At 44.3% G+C, this 25,690-nt stretch overlaps 1 protein-coding gene across 1 annotated transcript in view; it reads left to right on the top strand.

The window, feature by feature from the left end:
• The window catches only part of LOC138949527 (DNA (cytosine-5)-methyltransferase 1-like), a 350,084-nt gene that overhangs the window by 13,369 nt on the left and 311,025 nt on the right, over nt 1-25,690 (top strand). The window contains exons 11-23 of the mRNA XM_070321369.1: nt 279-450; nt 2,149-2,246; nt 2,693-2,759; nt 6,478-6,615; nt 7,741-7,865; nt 10,548-10,653; nt 11,465-11,577; nt 13,217-13,331; nt 13,762-13,950; nt 15,505-15,683; nt 16,864-16,937; nt 17,485-17,603; nt 18,026-18,097. Coding sequence (XP_070177470.1) covers nt 279-450; nt 2,149-2,246; nt 2,693-2,759; nt 6,478-6,615; nt 7,741-7,865; nt 10,548-10,653; nt 11,465-11,577; nt 13,217-13,331; nt 13,762-13,950; nt 15,505-15,683; nt 16,864-16,937; nt 17,485-17,603; nt 18,026-18,097 — 1,567 coding nt within the window. The remainder of the gene's footprint in view (nt 1-278; nt 451-2,148; nt 2,247-2,692; nt 2,760-6,477; nt 6,616-7,740; nt 7,866-10,547; nt 10,654-11,464; nt 11,578-13,216; nt 13,332-13,761; nt 13,951-15,504; nt 15,684-16,863; nt 16,938-17,484; nt 17,604-18,025; nt 18,098-25,690) is intronic.

The following is a 25,690-nucleotide window of genomic DNA, read 5'->3' as shown; positions in this document are numbered from 1 at the left end:
CATTTAAACAATCTTAAGCCGGGGTCAAAAAATGGTTACTGTGAGGGCGTTAAACAACACTTATTATCATCTTTAAGAGTACATGTTTGTATTCCAGAGGCAGGCTGGACTGTACATGTTCAGAGCCTCTAGACATGTACGTACAATAGTAAAACAAAAATGCAAAATACAAGGATACAAAACTGTTGTGTGCCTTTAGCTTGAAAGTTAGCCTTCAAGGAGAAGTAGAAGCCGACACACTCTCACGCTGTGAGTTAATCATTGCCTTGACCTTGCAGACGGGCGATCCACAAGTCGATGCGGGAGAGGAAGGTGAAGAAGGAGAAGCCGACACACTCCAAGGCCACGGTGACCCAGCTGGTGCTCAACATCTTCAACTCCATGTTCCAGGACCAGATCGACGCCGACAAGGAGAACAAGGAGCGCAAACGGCGCTGTGGCATCTGTGAGGTGAGGATAGACATGAAATAACTCTCTCTAAAAAGACTGTGTTCGGAAATAACTCTGTGAAGTCAGAACAAATGGTATTATGAAATTACTCTACCTGGTGAGAATATATTATTTTCGCTAATAACTAAGGTGAGAATAGACCATGTTCGGAAATAACTGTCTGTGTGAGGTGAGAATGAATGGTGTTTAGAAATAACTGTCTGTGAGGTGAGAATGAATGGTGTTTAGAAATAACTGTCTGTGAGGTCAGAATGATCTGTGAGGTGAGAATAAATGGTGTTTAGAAATAACTGTCTGTGAGGTGAGAATAAATAGTGTTTAGAAATAACTGTCTGTGAGGTGAGAATAAATAGTGTTTAGAAATAACTGTCTGTGAGGTGAGAATAAATAGTGTTTAGAAATAACTCTACCTGATGAGACGGTGTTTGGAAATAACTGTCAGGTAAGAATGGATAATGTTCGGATATAACTCTGTCAGAGGGGTAAGAATAGATGATGTTCGGATATAACTCTGTCAGAGGGGTGAGAATAGACAATGTTCGGAAATTATTCTGTCTGTGAGGTAACAAAGAGCGCTAACATAGCTGTGGCATCAGTGGAGTGAGAATAGACAATGTTGAGAAATAACTCATCGAGTTTTCATGGGTTGTAAAAGAGTTGCTTTCATTGCTCCCATAGAAACACTGCAGGCAAACCTACACTTTGGAATTTTGTCTTGGCTGTACCTTACCACCTTGTCGTGTCTGTACCTCACCACCTTGTCTTGGCTGTACCTCACCACCTTGTCGTGGCTGTACCTTACCACCTTGTCGTGTCTGTACCTCACCACCTTGTCTTGGCTGTACCTCACCACCTTGTCGTGTCTGTACCTTACCACCTTGTCGTGTCTGTACCTTACCACCTTGTCTTGGCTGTACCTTACCACCTTGTCGTGTCTGTACCTTACCACCTTGTCGTGTCTGTACCTTACCACCTTGTCTTGGCTGTACCTCACCACCTTGTCGTGTCTGTACCTTACCACCTTGTCGTGTCTGTACCTCACCACCTTGTCTTGGCTGTACCTCACCACCTTGTCGTGGCTGTACCTTACCACCTTGTCTTGTCTGTACCTCACCACCTTGTCGTGTCTGTACCTTACCACCTTGTCTTGGCTGTACCTCACCACCTTGTCGTGTCTGTACCTTACCACCTTGTCGTGTCTGTACCTTACCACCTTGTCTTGTCTGTACCTCACCACCTTGTCGTGTCTGTACCTCACCACCTTGTCGTGTCTGTACCTTACCACCTTGTCTTGGCTGTACCTCACCACCTTGTCTTGGCTGTACCTTACCACCTTGTCGTGTCTGTACCTCACCACCTTGTCGTGTCTGTACCTTACCACCTTGTCGTGTCTGTACCTCACCACCTTGTCTTGTCTGTACCTCACCACCTTGTCGTGTCTGTACCTCACCACCTTGTCGTGTCTGTACCTTACCACCTTGTCTTGGCTGTACCTCACCAGCTTGTCGTGTCTGTACCTCACCACCTTGTCGTGTCTGTACCTTACCACCTTGTCGTGTCTGGAGGACTGACCTGAAGTACTCTCATCTTTGCATCAGCACATTTGAGTTCTGTGCTTTCAGCCTGAGTTTCTTCATCATTTTCATCTTTCATGCCTGTCTAAAAGTGCATGCATGATTTTGCTTTTATTTTATTCAGACGTGTCAGCTGCCGGACTGCGGTAACTGCAGCGCATGTATGGACATGGTCAAGTTTGGCGGTACTGGACGCAGCAAGCAGAGCTGTGTCCACAGAAGGTCAGCGTTTGTGTGGTGTGTGTGTACAGAGGTGCTGCTTGTGTGTGTAGTATGTCTGTGCTTGCGTGTGTGTAAGTGCATGGTAGCTGCTTGTGTGTAGTGCGTGCAGGGGGGGGGGAGGGGGGGGGGGTGTTGTGCATGGGGGCTTCTTGAGTGTGTATGTGATATTGGGGGGGGGGGGGGTGTATGTGTTTGTAATACGTCTGTGCTTGTGTGAGTGTGGTGGAGTTGCATGTGTGTTTCATTTTACATTTTGAAGTATTTCTGATGTTTTTAGTGTTGAAAGAAAGCCTTTGGTCTTTTTCACAGAATTTTGCAACAGCAACATCAATTTTTCTCGATAATGAAAGAGGGGGGGGGGGGAACAGAGGGTTGAGAGGAACTCTGCACAGTTAAAGTTGATTGCAAGAAGTCTGTCACGTTTCAACATATTTTTCATTGTGTAGATGTCCAAATATGGCGGTGAAAAACGCCGAGGATGATGATGATGACGATGAAGATAGAACAGAACAGGTATGTAGCTGTTGCTGGAAAGTTTGAACAACAACAACAAAACACTGCTTACAACAAAACACACACACATGCACCAAGTAAATGAAAGCTGCAAAATACAGCTGTTCATCGTAGTTTTCTTTTGACTCTTCAGAGTGGAGCAAAATTGTTTTAGTATCATAGGGTCTTCTTTTCCTTCTTTTGTCCTTTCTGTATTTTGTTCAATTCTAGTCATCTGCGTTTGCTTTACAAAGTTTGTTGCTTGCATTTTTCAGAATCAATTTTCCCTTGTAGGCATTTATTTGTTGTCTTTTCAAAGGAATATGTAATGTTCCTATTCTCCTCAAATGGTGGTACATGTATCACATATTATTTTTTTTTAATGTTGAATTTTATTAAGTGTTGAATGTATTGTTCAGACCTGTGCACATCTACGGTTTCTCCGTAATTTCTCCGATTTTTATATGCAGAATACGGTGCTACGGATTTTTGATTAAAATTCCGAAATTCCAATGTTTTACTCCAAATAAAAAGAGTTTTAAGATGTTTTGACCAATGAGTTGGCCGTTGCGCTGAAAAGACGTTTTCCGATTTACCGGAAGCGCGCGTGTTCTCAGCATTGAGTCTTTGTTTTTAGACTTAGTTCGTCCAGCGTCTGCGTGGCAACTTGTGATTGAAGTGAAACATGGAAAAGAAAAAAACAAGTCGCGTAAGGCGAAATTACTACATTTAGTCAAGCTGTGGAACTCACAGAATGAAACTGAACGCACTGCATGTTTTCACAATGACCGTAGTCCGCCGCTAGTGCAAAAGGCAGTGAAAGTGATGAGCCTGTTTAGCGCGGTAGCGGTTGCACTGTGCTGCATAGCACGCTTTACTGTACCTCTCTTCGTTTTAACTTTCTGAGCGTGGTTTTAATCCAAACATATCATATCTATATGTTTTTGGAATCGGGAACCGACAAGGAATAAGATGAAATTGTATTTAAAACGATTTGGGAAATTTAATTTTAATCATAATTTTTAATTTTCAGAGCTTGTTTTTAATCCGAATATAACATATTTATATGTTTTTGGAATCAGAACATGATAAAGAATAAAATAAAAGTAATTTTGGATCATTTTATAAAAAAATAATTTTAATGACAATTTTCAGATTTGTAATGACCTAAGTCATTAATTAATTTTTAAGCCTCCATGCTGAAATGGAATACCGAAGTCCGGCCTTCGTCGCAGATTGCTTGGCCAAAATTTCAATCAATTTGATTGAAAAATGAAGGTGTGACAGTGCCGCCTCAACTTTTACAAAAAGCCGGATATGACGTCATCAAAAGTATTTATCGGAAAAAAGAAAAAAACGTCCGGGGATATGATTCCCAGGAACTCTCATGTCAAATTTCATAAAGATCGGTCCAGTAGTTTGATCTGAATCGCTCTACACACACACACACGCACAGACACACAGACACACACACACACACACACACACGCACAGACAGACACACACACACACACACATACACACCACGACCCTTGTCTCGATTTCTCCTCTATGTTAAAACATTTAGTCAAAACTTGACTAAATGTAAAAAGAGTGCGAGATTCAGATAGTGAAGAGGAGACACCAGCTCTGTCACCAAAGAAGAAAACGGCACAACAGTGCTGGAAGTCCAGTTATTCTCAAGACAACCTGGAGATCGTAAAATTGTGTGCTTTGTGAGCAGAATTATGTCTTGAACTGTCGTTACAGCTTACTACTGAAACATTTTAAAAAGTACTGAAATTTGGTTGGTTTACTACTGATGAGCGTTTTGAGTGTGCACAGGTCTGATTGTTTTTTGTAGCTAAACATTATGTAGCAGGGAGAGCACGGAATGGACAATGTTTGTTTTTTGTAGCTAAACATTATGTAGCAGGGAGAGCACGGAATGGACAATGTTTGTTTTTTGTAGCTAAACATTATGTAGCAGGGAGAGCACGGAATGGACAATGTTTGTTTTTTGTAGCTAAACATTATGTAGCAGGGAGAGCACGGAATGGACAATGTTTGTTTTTTGTAGCTAAACATTATGTAGCAGGGAGAGCACGGAATGGACAATGTTTGTTTTTTGTAGCTAAACATTATGTAGCAGAGAGAGCACGGAATGGACAATGTTTGTTTTTTGTAGCTAAACATTATGTAGCAGGGAGAGCACGGAATGGACAATGTTTGTTTTTTGTAGCTAAACATTATGTAGCAGGGAGAGCACGGAATGGACAATGTTTGTTTTTTGTAGCTAAACATTATGTAGCAGGGAGAGCACGGAATGGACAATGTTTGTTTTTTGTAGCTAAACATTATGTAGCAGGGAGAGCACGGAATGGACAATGTTTGTTTTTTGTAGCTAAACATTATGTAGCAGGGAGAGCACGGAATGGACAATGTTTGTTTTTTGTAGCTAAACATTATGTAGCAGGGAGAGCACGGAATGGACAATGTTTGTTTTTTGTAGCTAAACATTATGTAGCAGGGAGAGCACGGAATGGACAATGTTTGTTTTTTGTAGCTAAACATTATGTAGCAGGGAGAGCACGGAATGGACAATGTTTGTTTTTTGTAGCTAAACATTATGTAGCAGGGAGAGCACGGAATGGACAATGTTTGTTTTTTGTAGCTAAACATTATGTAGCAGGGAGAGCACGGAATGGACAATGTTTGTTTTTTGTAGCTAAACATTATGTAGCAGGGAGAGCACGGAATGGACAATGTTTGTTTTTTGTAGCTAAACATTATGTAGCAGGGAGAGCACGGAATGGACAATGTTTGTTTTTTGTAGCTAAACATTATGTAGCAGGGAGAGCACGGAATGGACAATGTTTGTTTTTTGTAGCTAAACATTATGTAGCAGGGAGAGCACGGAATGGACAATGTTTGTTTTTTGTAGCTAAACATTATGTAGCAGGGAGAGCACGGAATGGACAATGTTTGTTTTTTGTAGCTAAACATTATGTAGCAGGGAGAGCACGGAATGGACAATGTTTGTTTTTTGTAGCTAAACATTATGTAGCAGGGAGAGCACGGAATGGACAATGTTTGTTTTTTGTAGCTAAACATTATGTAGCAGGGAGAGCACGGAATGGACAATGTTTGTTTTTTGTAGCTAAACATTATGTAGCAGGGAGAGCACGGAATGGACAATGTTTGTTTTTTGTAGCTAAACATTATGTAGCAGGGAGAGCACGGAATGGACAATGTTTGTTTTTTGTAGCTAAACATTATGTAGCAGGGAGAGCACGGAATGGACAATGTTTGGAAATAACTGTCGGGTTTGTATGAGTTGTGAAAGAGTGAATACTCTTGATTTGAGTGAGTCAAACTTTCCACGTGACATAATTATAGGACAGTCACTAGCAAGGTGAAACACGGGGACATAATTATAGGACAGTCACTAGCAAGGTGAAACACGGGGACATAATTATAGGACAGTCACTAGCAAGGTGAAACACGGGGACAATGAGCACACGCAGGAAGTTTGCCTCACTGAAAGCAAGGGTATTCACTCTTTCACAACCCACACAAACTCGACAGTTATTTCTGGAATTCGTCGGTTGTGTATAAGTATTCATAGTATAAATTGTTCAGCGAGGAGAGCACAGAAGTATCTATGGTCGCGCAGGGTGTAAGCTTTCATTATTGATATTATTATATTATTATTATTTTCCCCCGGCTCACAAGTTTTCATGTGTAGTACTTTAAACAGCTGGAGTCATCGGCCGCCAGTCGCAAACACCACCATTCTGCACGTGACGACCAGACCAAGGCGGCGTGGGTAGGCTCCCCTGTGAAGGAGACGGCCAAACGCAAATTCTTCTCCTCCGTCAGGATCAACAAGGATGTGGTGAGCGCTTCATTCAGTTCCAGGGTTTAGCCTGGGAGAAAAGGGCAATGGGACATTTGTCCCCCTCAACCAAATTCCGATGGGACATTGTCGAAGGCAAGAAGCGCCTAAGAGGCCTGTACGCGTTTTGACTAACGATGCAAAATGGTGCAATATGGTGCCATCTGAGAATTAACCGCTATATCGTGTTATCTGTTTGTGTGTGTGTGTAATCCGATGTAAAGTGTACATTGGTGGCGCATTGGTATGTAATCTCAATGCGCCCTTTGACGCACTAAAGGGAATTGTGATGGGACATTTTCAGAACTAATGCGCCAATGGCGCAGGGCGCACTTGTAAATGAAACCCTGCAGTTCTCAGTTTGTACAACACAGGATAGCTACAAGTACAGTAGAAAACCAGAAGAAAAGAAGCCCGGGTCATGGGGCAGTGTTGCATGTTAGTTACTGTTGACGCAATTTGGCAGCACTGCATGCAGACAAAGGCACAAAACAAGAAAGATTAGTCATAGGAATGCAAGGCAGTAGCTCACTTGGTACAACACTGGACTTGTGATCATAGGGTCCCGGGTAGCTCAGTTGGTACAACACTGGACTTGTCATCATAGGGTCCCGGGTAGCTCACTTGGTACAACACTGGCCTTGTGATCATAGGGTCCCGGGTAGCTCACTTGGTACAACACTGGACTTGTGATCATAGGGTCCCGGGTAGCTCAGTTGGTACAACACTGGACTTGTCATCATAGGGTCCCGGGTAGCTCAGTTGGTACAACACTGGACTTGTCATCATAGGGTCCCGGGTAGCTCAGTTGGTACAACACTGGCCTTGTCATCCTCGGGTCCTGGGTTCCAAGCCTGGCCATACACTGGTCAACTTTATGTGCAGAATCAGAGACGGTATCCATGTTCCACCCCCGTGTCTGCACTGAGGCACGAAAAAGACCTCGGTCATTCTGCCATAAGTGCAGATGGCTGATTACACCTAAACACGCAAACACTTGGGTAGCAGGACTCGGTTGCTGCTAGCTTTTCACTGGGAGGAAGCGACCCAAATTTCCCAGCGATGGGACAATAAAGTAATGAAAAGCAGGTCCCATGTGTGACTACGTTGATTGAATGTGTGCAGATAAAGAGTGGCGACTGTATCTCCATCAGACCCGACGATCCGGGCTCCGCCATTTACATCGCGCGCGTGCAGTACATGTTTGAAGAGAACAACAAGGACAAGAAGCTCCACGTTCACTGGTACCTGTAAGTATCGGTCAGTCTTTTTCCTCCGGACTCTGTTTGCGTCTTTTTTCCTCCTTGGTTTAAACAAAATGTTGATCAAAATACATGACATGGAACAATTGACGGTGTGCGACTAGGACACGAACTGAAGCGAAAGCTTGTTGTACGTGGCCACAACAATACAACATTACACCTCTTCTTCTGCCCCCCGCGGGTTAGGGGGAACAATACAACATTACACCTCTTCTTCTGCCCCCCGCGGGTAGGGGGAACAATACAACATTACACCTCTTCTTCTGCCCCCCGCGGGTAGGGGGAACAATACAACATCACACCTCTTCTTCTGACCCCCGCGGGTTAGGGGGAACAATACAACATTACACCTCTTCTTCTGCCCCCCACGGGTTAGGGGGAACAATACATTACACCTCGTCTTCTACCCCCCGCGGGTTAGGGGGAACAATACAACATTACACCTCGTCTTCTACCCCCCGCGGGTTAGGGGGAACAATACAACATTACACCTCTTCTTCTGCCCCCCACGGGTTAGGGGGAACAATACAACATCACACCTCTTCTTCTGCCCCCCGCGGGTTAGGGGGAACAATACAACATCACACCTCGTCTTCTGCCCCCCGCGGGTTAGGGGGAACAATACAACATCACACCTCTTCTTCTGCCCCCACCCACGGGTTAGGGGGAACAATACAACATCACACCTCTTCTTCTGCCCCCCGCGGGTTAGGGGGAACAATACAACATCACACCTCTTCTTCTGCCCCCCGCGGGTTAGGGGGAACAATACAACATTACACCTCTTCTTCTACCCCCCGCGGGTTAGGGGGAACAATACAACATTACACCTCTTCTTCTGCCCCCCACGGGTTAGGGGGAACAATACAACATTACACCTCGTCTTCTACCCCCCGCGGGTTAGGGGGAACAATACAACATTACACCTCTTCTTCTACCCCCCGCGGGTTAGGGGGAACAATACAACATTACACCTCTTCTTCTGCCCCCCGCGGGTTAGGGGGAACAATACAACGTCACACCTCTTCTTCTGCCCCCCGCGGGTTAGGGGGAACAATACAACATCACACCTCGTCTTCTGCCCCCCGCGGGTTAGGGGGAACAATACAACATCACACCTCTTCTTCTGCCCCCCGCGGGTTAGGGGGAACAATACAACATCACACCTCGTCTTCTGCCCCCCGCGGGTTAGGGGGAACAATACAACATCACACCTCTTCTTCTGCCCCCCCCCCCCCCCCCCCCCCCCCCCCCCCCACGGGTTAGGGGGAACAATACAACATCACACCTCTTCTTCTGCCCCCCGCGGGTTAGGGGGAACAATACAACATCACACCTCTTCTTCTGCCCCCCGCGGGTTAGGGGGAACAATACAACATTACACCTCGTCTTCTGCCCCCCGCGGGTTAGGGGGAACAATACAACATTACACCTCTTCTTCTGCCCCCCGCGGGTTAGGGGGAACAATTCAACATTACACCTCGTCTTCTGCCCCCCGCGGGTTAGGGGGAAGAATTTACCCGATGCTCCCCAGCATGTCGTAAGAGGCGACTAACGGATTCTGTTTCTCCTTTTACCCTTGTTAAGTGAGCGTCCCAGCACGGAAAAAAAATCCCCAATTTCGCCAACAAACTGTTTTTATTAACCGGATTTTTGTATTTATTAACCGAAGGATTATTACATGGGCCATATAGTGATCAGGCATGGGAATTGTCCGCCGAACGGCGGATTTCCGCCGAAATTTTTTTTTGTTCCGCCGAAAATGCAAAAGTGTCCGCCGAAAAAATAAAGGGGGGGGGGGGGGGGGGGGGGAGGCACACAAAAAAAGCACCGGTTACTTTGGCCTTTGCGCAAAAGCCCGCGAAAACTTTCCGTACTTTGTTCACGCACTGCTACCGCCCGCCTCAGTTATTGAACTTTTATGTTTGAAAGTAAACCAGATTGTGTTACAAGTTACATTTTCCTGTTTGTCTCAACAGATCAATTTTTTTACAAATTTAAACCATATTATACATGTATATATTTTTTTTCTTCAAAAAAGCAAAAATTCGTACATTTTTGTACTAAAAACTCTGATTCTAAACACAGAATTTAATGGCAAACTTGGAGCTCAGATGACACCAGATTGCACCATCTGGGGTTCTTTGGAGAAAAAATTTTTCCGGGGGGGCATGCCCCCGGAGCCCCCTAGTAAGGCTAGGCGCTTCGCGCCGTTGACTTGACGCTTCGCATCTTCAGTTATAAATTTTCCGCCTTTTTTACAATTTTCAATTCCCATGCCTGAGTGATACATCCGCACTGGACTAAAGTGTATTTTAAAAGCAGCTGTCCTTATTAACCGTGTGTTTATTAAGCGGATTCTACTGTACTCCCCAAGTGCAAAACGGGGGTTCCCCGGTCTGCATAACTTTTATGTGTTCAGGACTAAACAAACATACACACCACACACACAACACACACAGGCCTACCCTCCTATGGTCGTCGAGGCGATGACAGCTGAGGCAGAACTTGTGCCCAGCACACACATACATACAAACATACATGCACACACACACACACACACACACACACACACACACACACACACACATACACACACACATACACACACACACACACAGTGTTTGTACACACACATTTGACACATGTGTATGTTGAATGTTGCAACAGACGTGGCAGTGAGACGGTGCTGGGAGAGACGTCGGACCCCCTGGAGGTGTTCATGACCGACGAGTGTGACGACACCACCGCAGAGAGCGTCATCTCCAAAGTCCAGGTAAGAACACCTTTTGTTTGTTATAGTGATGAAGATTCTGTTGCTGAGCAAATCAAGTCTTAAAAGTGAGAAAGTAATAAATAAATTGGCAGACATTGTTCACAACATTGTTCACAACATTGTTCACAACAAATGTATGGAAAATTGGTCTTTTAAGAGAGGATGTCTTCTTTTTGTTATTTGAGGATCAAACTGGCAGGCCAATCATCAAGATCAAACAGCAGTTCTCTTCCCTTTGTTATTTGAGGATCAAACTGGCAGGCCAATCATCAAGATCAAACAGCAGTTCTCTTCCCTTTGTTATTTGAGGATCAAACTGGCAGGCCAATCATCAAGATAAAACAGCAGTTCTCTTCCCTTCGTTATTTGAGGATCAAACTGGCAGGCCAATCATCAAGATAAAACAGCAGTTCTCTTCCCTTCGTTATTTGAGGATCAAACTGGCAGGCCAATCATCAAGATAAAACAGCAGTTCTCTTCCCTTTGTTATTTGAGGATCAAACTGGCAGGCCAATCATCAAGATAAAACAGCAGTTCTCTTCCCTTCGTTTCTCAGTTCCCGTTGGCAGTCATAGTGGTGTGTGCAGGGGGGTATTTTTCCACCATACTCTGTTTTTTTGTGTTTTATTTGGGGGGGGGGGGGGGGGGTGTTTTTGGGGTTGGAGGAGGAGGGGGGGGGGTCTGAAAAAGGGGGCTTGCACAGTACCGAACCTAACAAATGTACTTTACAGAAAACTCAATGCTGATTATCTTAAAATACTGTGAGAAATGTAGAGTGACGTTGTGATGCAAACTGTGATTGTTCACCCAGGTGATCCACAAGGCGCCGGGCAAGGACTGGGCGATGGAGGGAGGGGCAGACAACCCCGACACCGACACCGTCATCACGCACGATGATGGACGCACCTTCTTCTACCAGAAATGGTGCGTTGTCATGGATACCAGAGTCTGGGGGCAGCGGGAGACTGTATTGCCTGCACACATGATATATTATTTTGGTTAGCTGTCAAGATTGGGGTGCCATCGGTGTGACTTGAATAGTGGAGAATTTTATTTTATTTTTGATTTGGAGCTGAATTTATGCTCTCTACTTCTTATTGTGTTTTGTTAAGCTACATGAATGTTAGCTATTTGGTACATGTTGGCCACGTGGATATTTCCTGTTTGGCACATATTACCTACACAAGCTATTAAAAAAACAGTCTGCGTCTGGGACATTCTAAATTCACACAAAAAATATTTGAAAAAAAATTTTATTCTGAAATTTTGGTTTCTCATTGGTTTAAACATAGCATTTCGGATTTTTAACTCAAGCATAGTGCTTGGTTTCTCATTCCATTTGATTAGTTTCATTGTCCTTGTCGGCTATCTTGAAAGCATTCAAAGAGTAAAAGTTTTAAACACAAGTATTATTCAATTTGATACTTAGAAGGCAGGAAGGAATAACAAACAAGTCGCGTAAGGCGAAAATACAATATTTAGTCAAGTAGCTGTCGAACTCACAGAATGAAACGCAATGCCATTTTACTCGTAGCATCGTCAGGCCACCGCTCATGGCAAAGGCAGTGAAATTGACAAGAAGAGCGGGGTAGTAGTTGCGCTAAGAAGGATAGCACGCTTTTCTGTACCTCTCTTTGTTTTAACTTTCTGAGCGTGTTTTTAATCCAAACATATCATATCTATATGTTTTTGGAATCAGGAACCGACAAGGAATAAGATGAAAGTGTTTTTAAATTGATTTGGACAATTTAATTTTGATAATAATTGTTATATATTTAATTTTCAGAGCTTGTTTTTAATCCGAATATAACATATTTATATGTTTTTGGAATCAGCAAATGATGGAGAATAAGATAAACGTAAATTTGGATCGTTTTATAAATTTTTATTTTTTTTTACAATTTTCAGATTTTTAATGACCAAAGTCATTAATTAATTTTTAAGCCACCAAGCTGAAATGCAATACCGAACCCCGGGCTTCGTCGAAGATTACTTGACCAAAATTTCAACCAATTTGGTTGAAAAATGAGGGCGTGACAGTGCCGCCTCAACTTTCACGAAAAGCCGGATATGACGTCATCAAAGACATTTATCAAAAAAATGAAAAAAACGTTCGGGGATTTCATACCCAGGAACTCTCATGTCAAATTTCATAAAGATCGGTCCAGTCGTTTAGTCTGAATCGCTCTACACACACACACACACACACACACACACACACGCACGCACGCACGCACATACACCACGACCCTCGTTTCGATTCCCCCTCGATGTTAAAATATTTAGTCAAAACTTGACTAAATATAAAAAGAACCAGGAAAAGATTGGAACAGAGTGTTTAATTGATGCACAAGTTTGACCACTTCTTCTTCATTCATCGGCTGAAACTCCCTCATTCACTCATGTTCTTGCACGAGTGTGTTTATACGTGTATGACTGTTCAGGCAGCCATACGCTGCTTTCGGGGGAAGTATGCTGGGTATTTTCGTGTTTCTATAACCCACCGAACTCTGACAAAGTTTGACCAGTAATATGTTGAACCTAATTTTGATTTGACGCACAGGTATGATCAGGAGAATGCTCGCTTTGAGGACCCGCCGTGTGTAGAGGAAGACCTCTCCAGTGAGTTGGGTCACAAGTTCTGCCTCAGCTGTCATCGCCTTGACGACCATAGGAGGGTAGGCCTGTGTGTGTGCGTGTCTCTATGTGTGTGTCTATATGTGCGTGTCTATGTGCGTGTCTCTAAGTCTGTGTGTGTGTCTATGTGCGTGTCTCTATGTGTGTGTCTATGTGTGTGTCTGTGTGTGGATGCGTGTGTGCAGCGTTGTTCACAGGCCTCTGTCTTCAGTTACAGACGCATCATTTTTTGATCTGATGCATTGTTTTGACCCCTGACCTGTTCCAACTGACCTATCGTTCTCTGGGTCTTGGAACAACTGCGTGTGTGTTTGTCAGAAAGAGAGAGTGTTTGTGCGTGTGTGTGTGTGTGAGTGAGAGAGCGTGAGAGAGAGAGACTCCACTTAGAACATGTTTTCTGTTAACCTCTGACATCACTGCGTCTTAAAAAATAAATCCACAAAATAATTCTGTCTTGTTTATTGATGGCAGAGAATTGAGACGAGCATTGGCAACGAGGTGGACAGTGCAGCCAACATGTCCAAGGGCTACAAGTACTACGACAGCGTCAGGAAGAACGGGGTGCAGTACAAGATTGGGGACTGCTGCTACGTTCAGCCCGACGCCTTCCACTTTGTCATCAAGCCGGATAAGCCTCCTAAAGTCAAGACCGACAGAAAGGTATGGGATACGTGGCTCTGTGTTTCTTTTCTCAAAGAGGTGTGTGACTGACAAACGACCAGCGACAGCCGATGTTAATTTTATGTGAGGGAATAGCCTTACAGCCCACGTAATAATGTTCGGTACGCGTGCGCGTGTTTGAGTGACTTCATTGGTACGCATGCACTTGACGCCATCTTTTATGTGACGTAATTTACGACGCACGATGCTAGCTTTTAGAACGGTTTAGCACTGACGCTTCAAGCAGACGTGACTTTGGCGCAGACGACCAGCTGCTAATCTGTTAGTATCGATGTGCGGGAGTTGTTTGATAAAATGACACGTTTCCGTAGGATAATAGTCCCTTACGGACTTGGTTGTTTAACGACGGTTAGCGGAAAATAGAGTAGTATAAATTGAAGAAGAACCGGATTATTTGCCGGAAGTTAGTGATTCAGGGTCAGAGTTCACTGTAGCGCATGATTATGCGAAATAGTCCAAAGATTTGAGGTCTATATAATGTTTTGGATTTCGAGGGTGCGGCACTCTTTGTTAATCGGGAGTCAGTAATTGTAACCAGACTTTTTGTTAATCGGAAGTCTTTTAATTATAACCAAATTCTTTGTTAACCGGGAAAAGTACACCTTAGCCGACTTCTTCGTTAATCGGAAGCCGGCCTTCATTTCTAACCGTAAGGATTTATTGCTTAGATCTGTTGTTAATCATTCTTTGTGAACTAGGAACCTTGCAGTATACACTAAGTAGCTCCTTGTCAATCGGGAGTTCTGTTATAACGTTTGTATAAATTCCTTGCCAATCGGGAATCTGATAGTGATAGTATTTCATGCACTAAATAGCTCCTTGTCAATCGGGAGTTCTGTTATAAAGACTTTAAGTCTGAATAAGTTCCTTGTCAATCGGGAACCTGATAATTCCCCCCCTCTTGTTTAGACAACAGTCAGCGACAGTTCTGAGACACGACAGAAATAATTATGAAGTGACGAGGGAAGAAAGAAAACGAGTCTGCGTGAGAGAGTGACGATGTTTTGATTCCATGCACTTGTAGAATAAAAATGATGTTTTAAACTGTACAACCACGGTGTGGGCTACATTCGTTCGCAAGAGAGAGGCCGTTGGCCGTATGAGAGCTGAATACTAGAGTCTACTGCATCGGGGATAAGAGAGGGAAACGGGAAACATTCTTACACTCAAAACAAAACACAACGCGAGGTCAGACAAACAACATCACGAGTAAATAAGAAACATCCTGCACAATCCCCTGGCAGCCCCCGGTCTCAATCAAATCTGCCACATTTATCACCCTTTTCAACTGTGTTTGTGAAAATCTTTTTAACCGAGCCATTGGAGGGGATTCCTATCATCAATAAGGTCAAGGTCAAACTCAAAGAAAACCTGTGGTAAAGACTTTGTGTAGCATCAAGCGATAAAAGGAATAGCAAATACTGGATCCACACTGATTGTCACTGGGGGTGGCTGTTTCGACGCTTGATACGGGATTTGAAGTGTCCATTGTAACAAAAAATCTTTTAATTAATCTGTTTGTTTTTCGCCCAGGTTGATGATGACATCTACCCCGAGGCGTACAGGAAAACGGAATACGTGAAGGGGTCGAACGAGGCGTGTCCCGAGCCCTACCGCATCGGTCGCATCGAGCAGATCTTCTGCAAAAAGTCGGCCAGCTCCTCGTTGGTCAATGTCTCTGAGGTCAAGATCAGAGTCAGGAAGTTTTACAGGTAAATAAAGACACCTGTTTTACAGGTAAATGAAGACACCTGTTTTACAGGTAAATAAAGACACCTGTTTTACAGGTAAATAAAGACACCTGTTTTACAGGTAAATAAAGACACCTGTTTTACAGGTAAATAAAGACACCTGTTTTACAGGTAAATAAAGACACCCGTTTTACAGGTAAATAAAGACACCTGTTTTACAGGTAAATAAAGACACCTGTTTTACAGGTAAATGAAGACACCTGTTTTACAGGTAAATGAAGACACCTGTTTTACAGGTAAATGAAGACACCTGTTTTACAGGTAAATGAAGACACCTGTTTTACAGGTAAATAAAGACACCTGTTTTACAGGTAAATAAAGACACCTGTTTTAAAACTCATACTGTGATGCTCCTTGTGTATAAAGATCATGTTCTCTGACTTTACCTTCATAGTGTCAGTCAATTTTGTTTTTACACACCTCTCACATGGGTGAAACTTTTCCGCCTTAGGGCGGAAATCCGCCAAACGAAATTGGTCAAATAAGAAATTCCTTATTTTGAAAATCTTTAAAGTCTTAGGTATGACCCGGCCGGGGTTCGAACCCACGGCCTCCCGATCACGGGGCGGACGCCTTACCACTAGGCCTTTTTTTTTTTTTTTTTTTCGCCAGCGATCCGATCCGTATTTTCTCTAACACAGTGACCGGACATCGCTGAGTCTTTGTTTCACTGAGTGCGCGAATTATCGGACTACAGCTTGGCATTTGTTACCATTGTTTACTGTGCACATTTATGTGTTTAAGATACCAGGAGAGGCCTACTTTTACCCTTAAAAGGCTTTCGTTTTCTTCCGAGGGGCCCTGGGCCCCCTAGCAGGGCGTTGCCCCTGCACCCCACCAGGGCCTGGGCGGCCCCTGCACCCCACCAGGGCCTGGGCGGCCCCTGCACCCCACCAGGGCCTGGGCGGCCCCTGGACCCCGGCCTCATTTTCCTTATTTTCAATTCTGATCAGTTTTACCCATGCTCTCAAAACAATTGTATCATTGTCTTTACAATTTCTTGTTTTTACCAACAATTTTGACTTTGGTGAGATTTGTTTTTATACCCTTGCACGCTGGAAGCATTTCTTGTGTGTGTCCGCTTATCTGTTTCCTTAGTATGTTTGTGTTTGTAACAGCGCTGTTTTCCTTTCCCCCGCAGGCCAGAGAACACTCACAAGGGCCCCCAGTGGGCGTATCATGCCGACCTCAACAAGCTGTACTGGAGCAACGAAGGTGGGACCACTTTTCTCTCTCTGCCGTTCACCTATGTCCTGTTTGTCATTATTAATTGCAGTCTTTTTTCCCCTTTTATCCTTCTGTCAACAGTGTTTGTGTTTTATCAGCTCTGGGTGTTGTATTTGTGCTTAAAGTTGGCTCTGATGACATTGCATTGGGAAGTACTTTTGGATGGGTTTCACTGTTTAACTCTGCAATTAACTCATTTCATCATCATTCGTTAAGCTTGAGACAATAGACAGTCTCTTTGCTGACTCTGTGTTTGCTACTTGTCCTTAAAGCTGTAGGCTGGCAGAGACTACTCACGCCTGTACAAGTCTGCATCACTGGCAGGTTAACAATGGTCGATGTTCAACGAGAATATAAGTTTGAATGAGTTTGGCTTATCTGACCAATCAGAGATCCTTTTTCACGCAAAACCCAAACTTCATTGAATGACTATTTGTATCAGAAGCTCCCTAACCCTTTCTTGATTCTGAAACATGAGCCGTCTCTCTGTTCAGAATTTCATTTTAATTTATTTATGTGTGATGTTTATTTACAGAGGCGACAGTGGACTTCTCTCTGGTGGAGGGCAAGTGTGGTGTGGTGTGTGGCGACCACGTGGACTCTGACATGGACACCTTCTTCCTCGAGGGTCCCGATAGGTGGTACTTCACTGAGGTACGTCTGTGGCTGTGTCTGTCTGTCTTGTCTTGTCTGTCCTGTCTGTCTTGTTTGTTTGTCTGTCTTGTCTGACTTGGTCTGGTCTTGTCTGTCATGTCTTGTCTGGTCTGTCTTGTCTGTCTGTTCATGTCTCAGTTGTCTGTCTGTCTTGTCTTGTCTGACTGTCTTGTCTGTCTGTCTTGTCTTGTCTGACTGTCTTGTCTGACTGTCTTGTCTGTCTTGTCTTGTCTTGTCTGTCTGTTTATCAGTCTTAAGTTTTGTGAGGTGGCCACAGCAGTGATACATGCTTTTATTTGTTTTTATTTTGTGTGTTTGTGTGTGTGCTTTTTTCTGTGTGTGTTTGTTGCTAATGTGATTGTTTGGTTACAGGCGTACAACGATTGTTTGGTTAAAAGCGTACAACGATTGTTTGGTTACAGGCGTACAACGCGGAGAAGCGGGAGTTTGAGGACCCACCGTCCTTTGCCATCGCCATGGGCGCCAAGGGGAAGGTCAGTGGATTTTGACTTTTTAACACTTTCATTAAATTACATATTCTTACCCAACTCACATAGATAGCAATAACTTCGTTTGGTTGCTAAGACATTGAAGCACTCTTACATGGTAACATGGGGAGATAACTCTAAAACAAAAACTAAATGCCATATAAGGCATGGTCCGTTGTGGTTATCTCCCCTACCGGTGTACCGCGCATGCGCAGGATGTATACCGGTGACACTCATTCCTTTTCCTTCAACGCACGGCGCTGGACGTGTTTTGAAGTGCTCTGGCTTTTCTTTAGCCATTGGCCTTTCCTTGTGTGAAGGCCATCGAATCTCGGTAACGTTGTTTCATCCTTCTTCCTTTCTTCAGGAATTAGTGAGAGCTTTTATTTTTCTTGTTGCAAGAATTTTTCTTAGCGAATTTGAACGTTTTGCATCTTGTTGTTGTTAGTACATTTGTGAATTCAAAATGGCTGACAAACAGAAAGATAAGGATAAATCTCGGAGTTCTGCCAAGCAGGCTAGCTCTCCAGGTTCGCATTCAGGCAAAGCGGTTAAAACTAAAGCTAAGGCGGCTACAGCCACTACTACTCGCAGCTCTCAGAGCTCGAAAAATTCTCTTAGTGAGAATTCGTCTGTAGTGCACGTTCTTAACCCGGAGACTCAAGAATCCTTTTTTACATTTAGTCAAGTTTTGACTAAATGTTTTAACATAGAGGGGGAATCGAGACGAGGGTCGTGGTGTATGTGTGTGTGTCTGTCTGTGCGTGTGTGTGTGTAGAGCGATTCAGACCAAACTACTGGACCGATCTTTATGAAATTTGACATGAGAGTTCCTGGGAATGATATCCCCGGACGTTTTTTTCATTTTTTCGATAAATACTTTTGATGACGTCATATCCGGCTTTTTGTAAAAGTTGAGGCAGCACTGTCAAACCCTCATTTTTCAATCAAATTGATTGAAATTTTTGTAAAGCAATCTTCGACGAAGGCCGGACTTCGGTATTGCATTTCAGCTTGGTGGCTTAAAAATTAATTAATGACTTTGGTCATTAAAAATCTGAAAATTGTAATAATTTTTTTTTATATAAAACGATCCAAATTTACGTTCATCTTATTCTACATCATTTTCTGATTCCAAAAACATATAAATATGTTATATTTGGATTAAAGACAAGCTCTGAAAATTAAAAATATAAAAATTATGATCAAAATTAAATTTCCGAAATCGATTTAAAAACAATTTCATCTTATTCCTTGTCGGTTCCTGATTAAAAAAACATATAGATATGATATGTTTGGATTAAAAACACGCTCAGAAAGTTAAAACGAAGAGAGATACAGAAAAGCGTGCTATGCAGCATAGCGAAACCACTACCGCGCTGAACAGGCTCGTCAGTTTCACTCCGTTTTGCACAAGCTGCGGACTATGGTCATTGTGAAAAAATGCAGTGCGTTCAGTTTCATTCTGTGAGTTCGACAGCTTGACTAAATGTAGTAATTTTGCCTTACGCGACTTGTTGTCTCTATTGCTGGCAAACCTACCTCAACTGACAAATCATTTTCGGAGAAGGTTCTGGCTCCTCAAGCCGAGCAAACTTTGAGCAAGGCTGATTTACTGGCCTTCTTCTTCTTCTTCGGCGTTCCAGGAATTTACTGGCCATTTTGTCTTCTTTTAAGACTGAGGTACATGATATGTTACCGACGGAGCGGCAGATAGCTTTGTCCGCTTCACTGCCCCTCCCGTCAGGAGTTGGAAACTCAAAGTCTCTCGCACGGGTTCGTTCAGAACCGGCTGCAACGATTACGTCTGCTGACGTCGTTGCAGAACCAACAGTGGTGTTGGACTCGTCGTCAGGAGCTCCTTTCGACATATTTTTGTCTGATTTTCAGACAACAGCACCTCCTGGTCCTCTCGGCGCTTACGCGTCGGCAGGAGGTGTTCTTGGCGAAGTACGCAAACCTGCGGCAACGGTTTCCGCTTTAGCGGAAGTGCAGACCCGGCCAAAAGGTTCATTCCTCACGTCAGCCTTATGCCCTACTGGGGTACGGGTTGGGGTGTGAAGAGCATGTGTCCGCTACTTCCGGTAGTAGGACAACAGGATCTTCCGGTTGCCATTCTATGGGTCCGGTTGGTGCTGATGCTTACCAATCCACTGCTGGTTCCGCTTCTGCGGCTTCCGGTGGCAGGACGGTATTGCCTTCTGCCGCTAACACTTCTGTGTTGGTAGTTGGCACACAACAGCCTTCGGCTTCTGGTTCCGCTACTGCGGTTTCCGCTGCTACACAGGCTGCATCCACTTCCTCTTCCAGTGTTTCTGCTGGCATGAGACGGGTGGATGGGGGATCCGTTCATGGAGTTCCGGCTTCCGGGAATTTTTCCCAACCTTTTCCGGTTTCAGCACATGATGCATCAGCGGGATTGGTTTCCGGTTCTCATCCCTTCGATGATCGTTGGGATACTACTGAACAGGATGATGAGGATATGGAAGGAGAAGCTTCTGAGGTAGATGGGGATGCCCCTTTTCGACTTCCGGCTAAGCTGCCATCTTTGTTGGCACTAGCAGCAGAGGTTACTACGCACTATTTCCCTGATGTTTCGGTCCCACCTCTGCCTTTGTTGGCAACGCATGGGGAAGCTTCGGCTTCGGCTTTGCCTTGGCTTGCATCTCCTGGACGGGTGGCTCATCACTCTGTGACCACCAACCGGAAGCTTCGACTTGCTAACACTGGCAGGAACTTGATCAATTCCTTTGCCCTGCCTACGGTACCACTTCCGGTTTTACCGGACTTGGCAACCATTAGACAAGATGGCTACAACAAGGAGAGACCTTCCGTTTGTAAGGAAAAGGATCTCATTGCTGTGGAAGAATGCAGCCGCTCTTCCTTGGAATTATCGTCTTTGACTGAGACGCTGATTCGCTCTCTCTCTCTCTCGTGCGGTTACGTCCTCACTGGATCCCTTTGTGTTCAGGCAGGACGCAGATCCAAAGGATGTTGCTTTGCTCTTTGCCACCTTAGCGAGGGTTTCATCAGAGCAAATGGCTATGTCTGCAAGGTTGTATGGCAGACTATTTTCTGGCGACGAGAAGCGCTTTTGACGGGCTCTCGTCTAAAAGATAAGAGCATTCAGGACTCTCTTAGGGTCTCCCCTTTTCTCGAAGGCTCTTTTCTTGGACAGGATTCGCTGGATGCACTGCAGAAGCAGTCACAGCAAACCAAGGACTTGCAGTTTGTTAAGCTTTCGGAGATGGCCTTCGCAAAGCATCAGAGCAAACGCAGCGGGCCTCCCGCTCCTTCGTTCTCGGCATCATTCAACGCTGGTCAGAGTTCGAAGTCTGGCTCGTCTTCAAGGGGAAAGAATCGTTCTCGGCCTTACTCCAAGACCAGACCTCCTTCTTTCGGGAAGAGGGGCTCAGGTCGAAAGCCTAACCCTTAATGATGCACTCCCGGTCCGAGCACCCCAGTATCCCCCACTATTTCGGTGGCGGGAGTCCTTTTTCGGGCCTTACCAGCATGGTTGAGGAAAACGAACAACCACTGTATCGCGGGGGTGCTCCGATCGGGGTTCCGGCTCCTTTGGAGCACTCACAGAGCTCCTTTGACCAGAACCCCTCCTTTTCGATTTCCGGCCAGAACAGAAGCCAGAGAGGCTATTCAGGTCGAGGTCGAACTTCTTCTTCAGAAGCAAGCTGTCGAAGAGGTTTAAGATCATGCCTCCCCAGGCTTTTACGGACGTCTTTTTGTCGTCCCAAAAGCCTCGGGAGGATGGCGTCCGGTTCTAGATCTCTCCCAGTTAAACCTATTTCTAAGGAAAGTCAGGTTTACCATGGAGACACCCACTTCAGTGAGGGAGGCGCTGAGGCCTTCCGATTGGGTGACGTCCATAGATTTAACGGACGCATACTTCCATATTCTGATGCACCAAACAGACCGGAAATGGCTTCGGTTTGTTTTGGGCAACAGGATCTCCCTATTCAGAGCCCTACCCTTCGGCCTCTCTTTGGCTCCTTGGATCTTTACGGTGGTAGTGCGCCAGTTTTGCGCACTGATCAGGGGTCAAGGTATACGTCTCAGGACGTACTTGGACGATTGGCTGATTCTAAATCAGGCCGAATCTCTGTGTCTCGGCCACACGCAGCTAGTACTGCAGGAGGCAGCGGAACTAGGGTTCAGAATCAACGACAAGAAGTCGGAGTTGAAGACTTCCCAGAATTTCTCATATCTTGTGGTCTTTAATACAGTGGATTGAACGGTTCAACCCACGCAAAGGAAGGTAGACAAGATCCAGGGTCAGATCAGGGACACTGCGAATCTTTCCATGGCCTCAGTCAGGTCTCTGACGTCCATCTTAGGTCAGATGGAATCCATGGCCTCTCTGACACCTTTGGGCAGACTGCACAAACGGCCCTTTCAAGAAGCCCTGAGCTCCAGGTGGAAACCGGAATCGCAGGACTGGGAGACGTTGGTCTCTCTCCACGACTGGTTTGCCGACGCGACCAGGCAATGGTTGAACACAGCTTGGCTCATGCAAGGCGTTCCCATTGTTCTTTCCCCTCCGTCGAAGCTCCTATTTACAGACGCTTCTCTTAAGGGGTGGGGGGCTCATCTGGACGACCACACAACCTTCGGTCTGTGGACGCAGGTGCAAGCCACTTGGCATATAAACATGCTAGAGTTGGAAGCAGTTTTTCTGGCTTTGATGGAATTTCTTCCCTTCATCGGGAGAGAACATGTGCTGATACACTCAGACAACACCACATTGGTGTCTTACCTCAACAAGTAGGGGGGATCTCGCTCCCTAGCTTTGTCACATCGGGCATGCGAGATTCTCATGTGGTGTCACCACCACGAGATCATAATATCAGCAAAGTATCTTCCAGGGAGGCTGAATGTCTTGGCGGACTCGCTGAGTCGGTCAACCAAGATTGTCCACACAGAATGGACTATAGCTCACCACATGCTTCTCCGCCTCTGGGCTCAAGTGGAGAAGCCGATGATAGACTTGTTCGCCACTCGGTACTCTCGCCGTCTGCCGATGTTCGTCTCCCCATTCCCGGATCCCGAAGCATGGAGGATCAATGCTCTCGAGATATCTTGGAGCGGTCTGCACGCTTATGCGTTTCCCCCAATCCCCCTCCTTGGCAGGGTGTTGAGAAAAGCGGACCTCGAAAGACCGTCACTAGTACTGATCGCTCCAAACTGGCCAAGCCAACCTTGGTATCCGGACCTCCTACGGCTGGCAAGCAAGCCCCCGTTTCCTCTCGAACTCAGAAGAGGAGATATAGTTCAACCTCGATCTGGCATCCCTCACGAAAACCCACAGTGGCTATCACTTCACGGTTGGCAACTGTGCGGGAATCACTGAGACGCTCAGGGGCTTCGGCCTCTACGCTGGATTTGATCCAGGAATCGCATAGGGGTTCAACTTCTTCAGTTTACACCTCGCATTGGATGGCATGGACCAAGTGGTGTCAAGTTAACGGAGTGAATGTTACATCTCCCTGTGCAATGCAGGTGGCGAACCACTTATCCTGGCTTGCTGACCGGGGTCTTTCTTCGGCTTCACTGAAGGTTCGTCGATCAGCAATTTCAGTTACGCTGAAACAGCTAGGTCATTCTATTTCACTTGGGGGCGTTATCGCCAGTGTGATTAAGGGAGCGGCCCTTCGATTTGCTAAAAACAAATCTTCTGTCCCGGCCTGGGATTTGCCTCTTGTTTTGGAATACCTAAGATCAGAAGCATTTGAGCCTTTGCATACAGCTAGTCTTGATAGTCTAACTCGGAAAGCAGTCATGCTTTCTATGCTGGCTTCCGTGAGACGGGGTAGTGAAATACATGCTTTGTCTGGTTTATCTCGAGACATTTCGTTCGAGAAAGATGGGTCGGTAGTACTCAGGTTTTGTTCTAATTTCTTAGCAAAAAAACAGAAGCCAAATAAACCATCACCATTAGTTCAGATCAAACCGCTGAGCAACATACTAGCTCCGTCAGATCCGGATGTAGCTGATTGCCCTGTGCGAGCCTTGAGAGCTTACCTGTCTCGCACTAACCCGATCAGGTCACCAAAACAAAAACTACTTTTTATCTCCATTAATACTAAGAGAGAACAAGTCGCGTAAGGCGAAATTACAACATTTAGTCAAGCTGTCGAACTAACAGAATGAAACTGAACTCACTGCATTTTTACAGCAAGAGCGTATACTCGTAGCATCGTCAGTCCACCGCTCGATGCACAGGCAGTGAAATTGACAAGAAGAGCGGGGTAGTAGTTGCGCTGAGAAGGATAGCACGCTTTTCTTTGTCTCTATTCTTTTTAACTTTCTGAGCGTGTTTTTAATCCAAACATATCACATCTATATGTTTTTGGAATCAGGAACCCACAAGGAATAAGATGAAATTGTTTTTAAATCGATTTCGGAAATTTTATTTTAATAATAATTTTTATATTTTTAATTTTCAGAGCTTGTTTTTAATCCGAATGTAATATTGGAAATTTCTTTGTGAAACAACCAAAATAAAAATAAGTCCGGTTGAGAGTTTCTTCTTTCTTTTATTGTTCAAACAGTTATTGCAACTAGAATAATGACACGAATAAAAAAAAATAAATATAAGAATGGAAGGAGGACACACAACCCTGTAACATAAAAAAAAATAACAACCATAAGTTTCACAATCATCACAATCATAACAAGAAATAAATAATTTAATTATACAACCAGTCTCAACAATATAACACTGTAAACTTCTAACAACTATGACTACATGAATGTAAACGTTACATTTCTATAATAATGTACTAAGACACTAGTGCTACAATACTCTTTTACAAAGTATTAAAAATTCCAACTGAAGCTGTCATGCCCAATAACACTTCCAACAAAACCTAACTCTGATCACAGCATTGTCAGTTTTTTAATAGACAGCTACACATGGTAAAACTATCTGACATGACAAACAAAATTGCTGATACCAGTCACAAGCAAAATTCAAGCTTGCCAAAACATTCAGTCTACACTGAACTATCTACCAATACTGTCTTCTGTAGACTTACTGTTTATCTTACAAAGAACACAGTCAAACAGAAATCAAAATACTCTGGAATTCTTACACTAGTTCTCAGACTACAAGTACAACTCCACAGTATACACACTATCCACCTAGTCAAATTCACCTCAAGTGACTCAAAAAGAATAATTAACGATTATTCCAATACAAAACATAGCATTCCAATGACGAAAACTATGACGTCACAACTGATCGCGAAATCCCAAAAATGCAATATCAGCCACAAATCTCTAAATATTTTACTCAAACTTCGTAGAAATATTCTTCAGTCTATCTGTATTTAGACTAACTCAACCGCGCACTTTTTGCCTGTCTGAAAGAATCTAAAAACTCGCAATCAAAATTCTTCAACAGATCTCATTACGCATTCATAAAATCTCTGATCAGCCCTGAATGAAAAAACAAAGTTTGCACAAAATCTCGGACATTCTAGAACTGCACATCAATCAAAAAAGATTCCTGACATATTCATAACTAAAACTACACACAAATCAAAACACATACCTGGTTAGGGTTGTGTGATGGCAGCAAAA

Source organism: Littorina saxatilis, linkage group LG15 (assembly GCF_037325665.1).
Source record: "Littorina saxatilis isolate snail1 linkage group LG15, US_GU_Lsax_2.0, whole genome shotgun sequence".
Classification (NCBI taxonomy): Eukaryota; Metazoa; Mollusca; class Gastropoda; order Littorinimorpha; family Littorinidae; genus Littorina; species Littorina saxatilis.
This window is presented reverse-complemented; position numbering and strand designations above follow the sequence as displayed.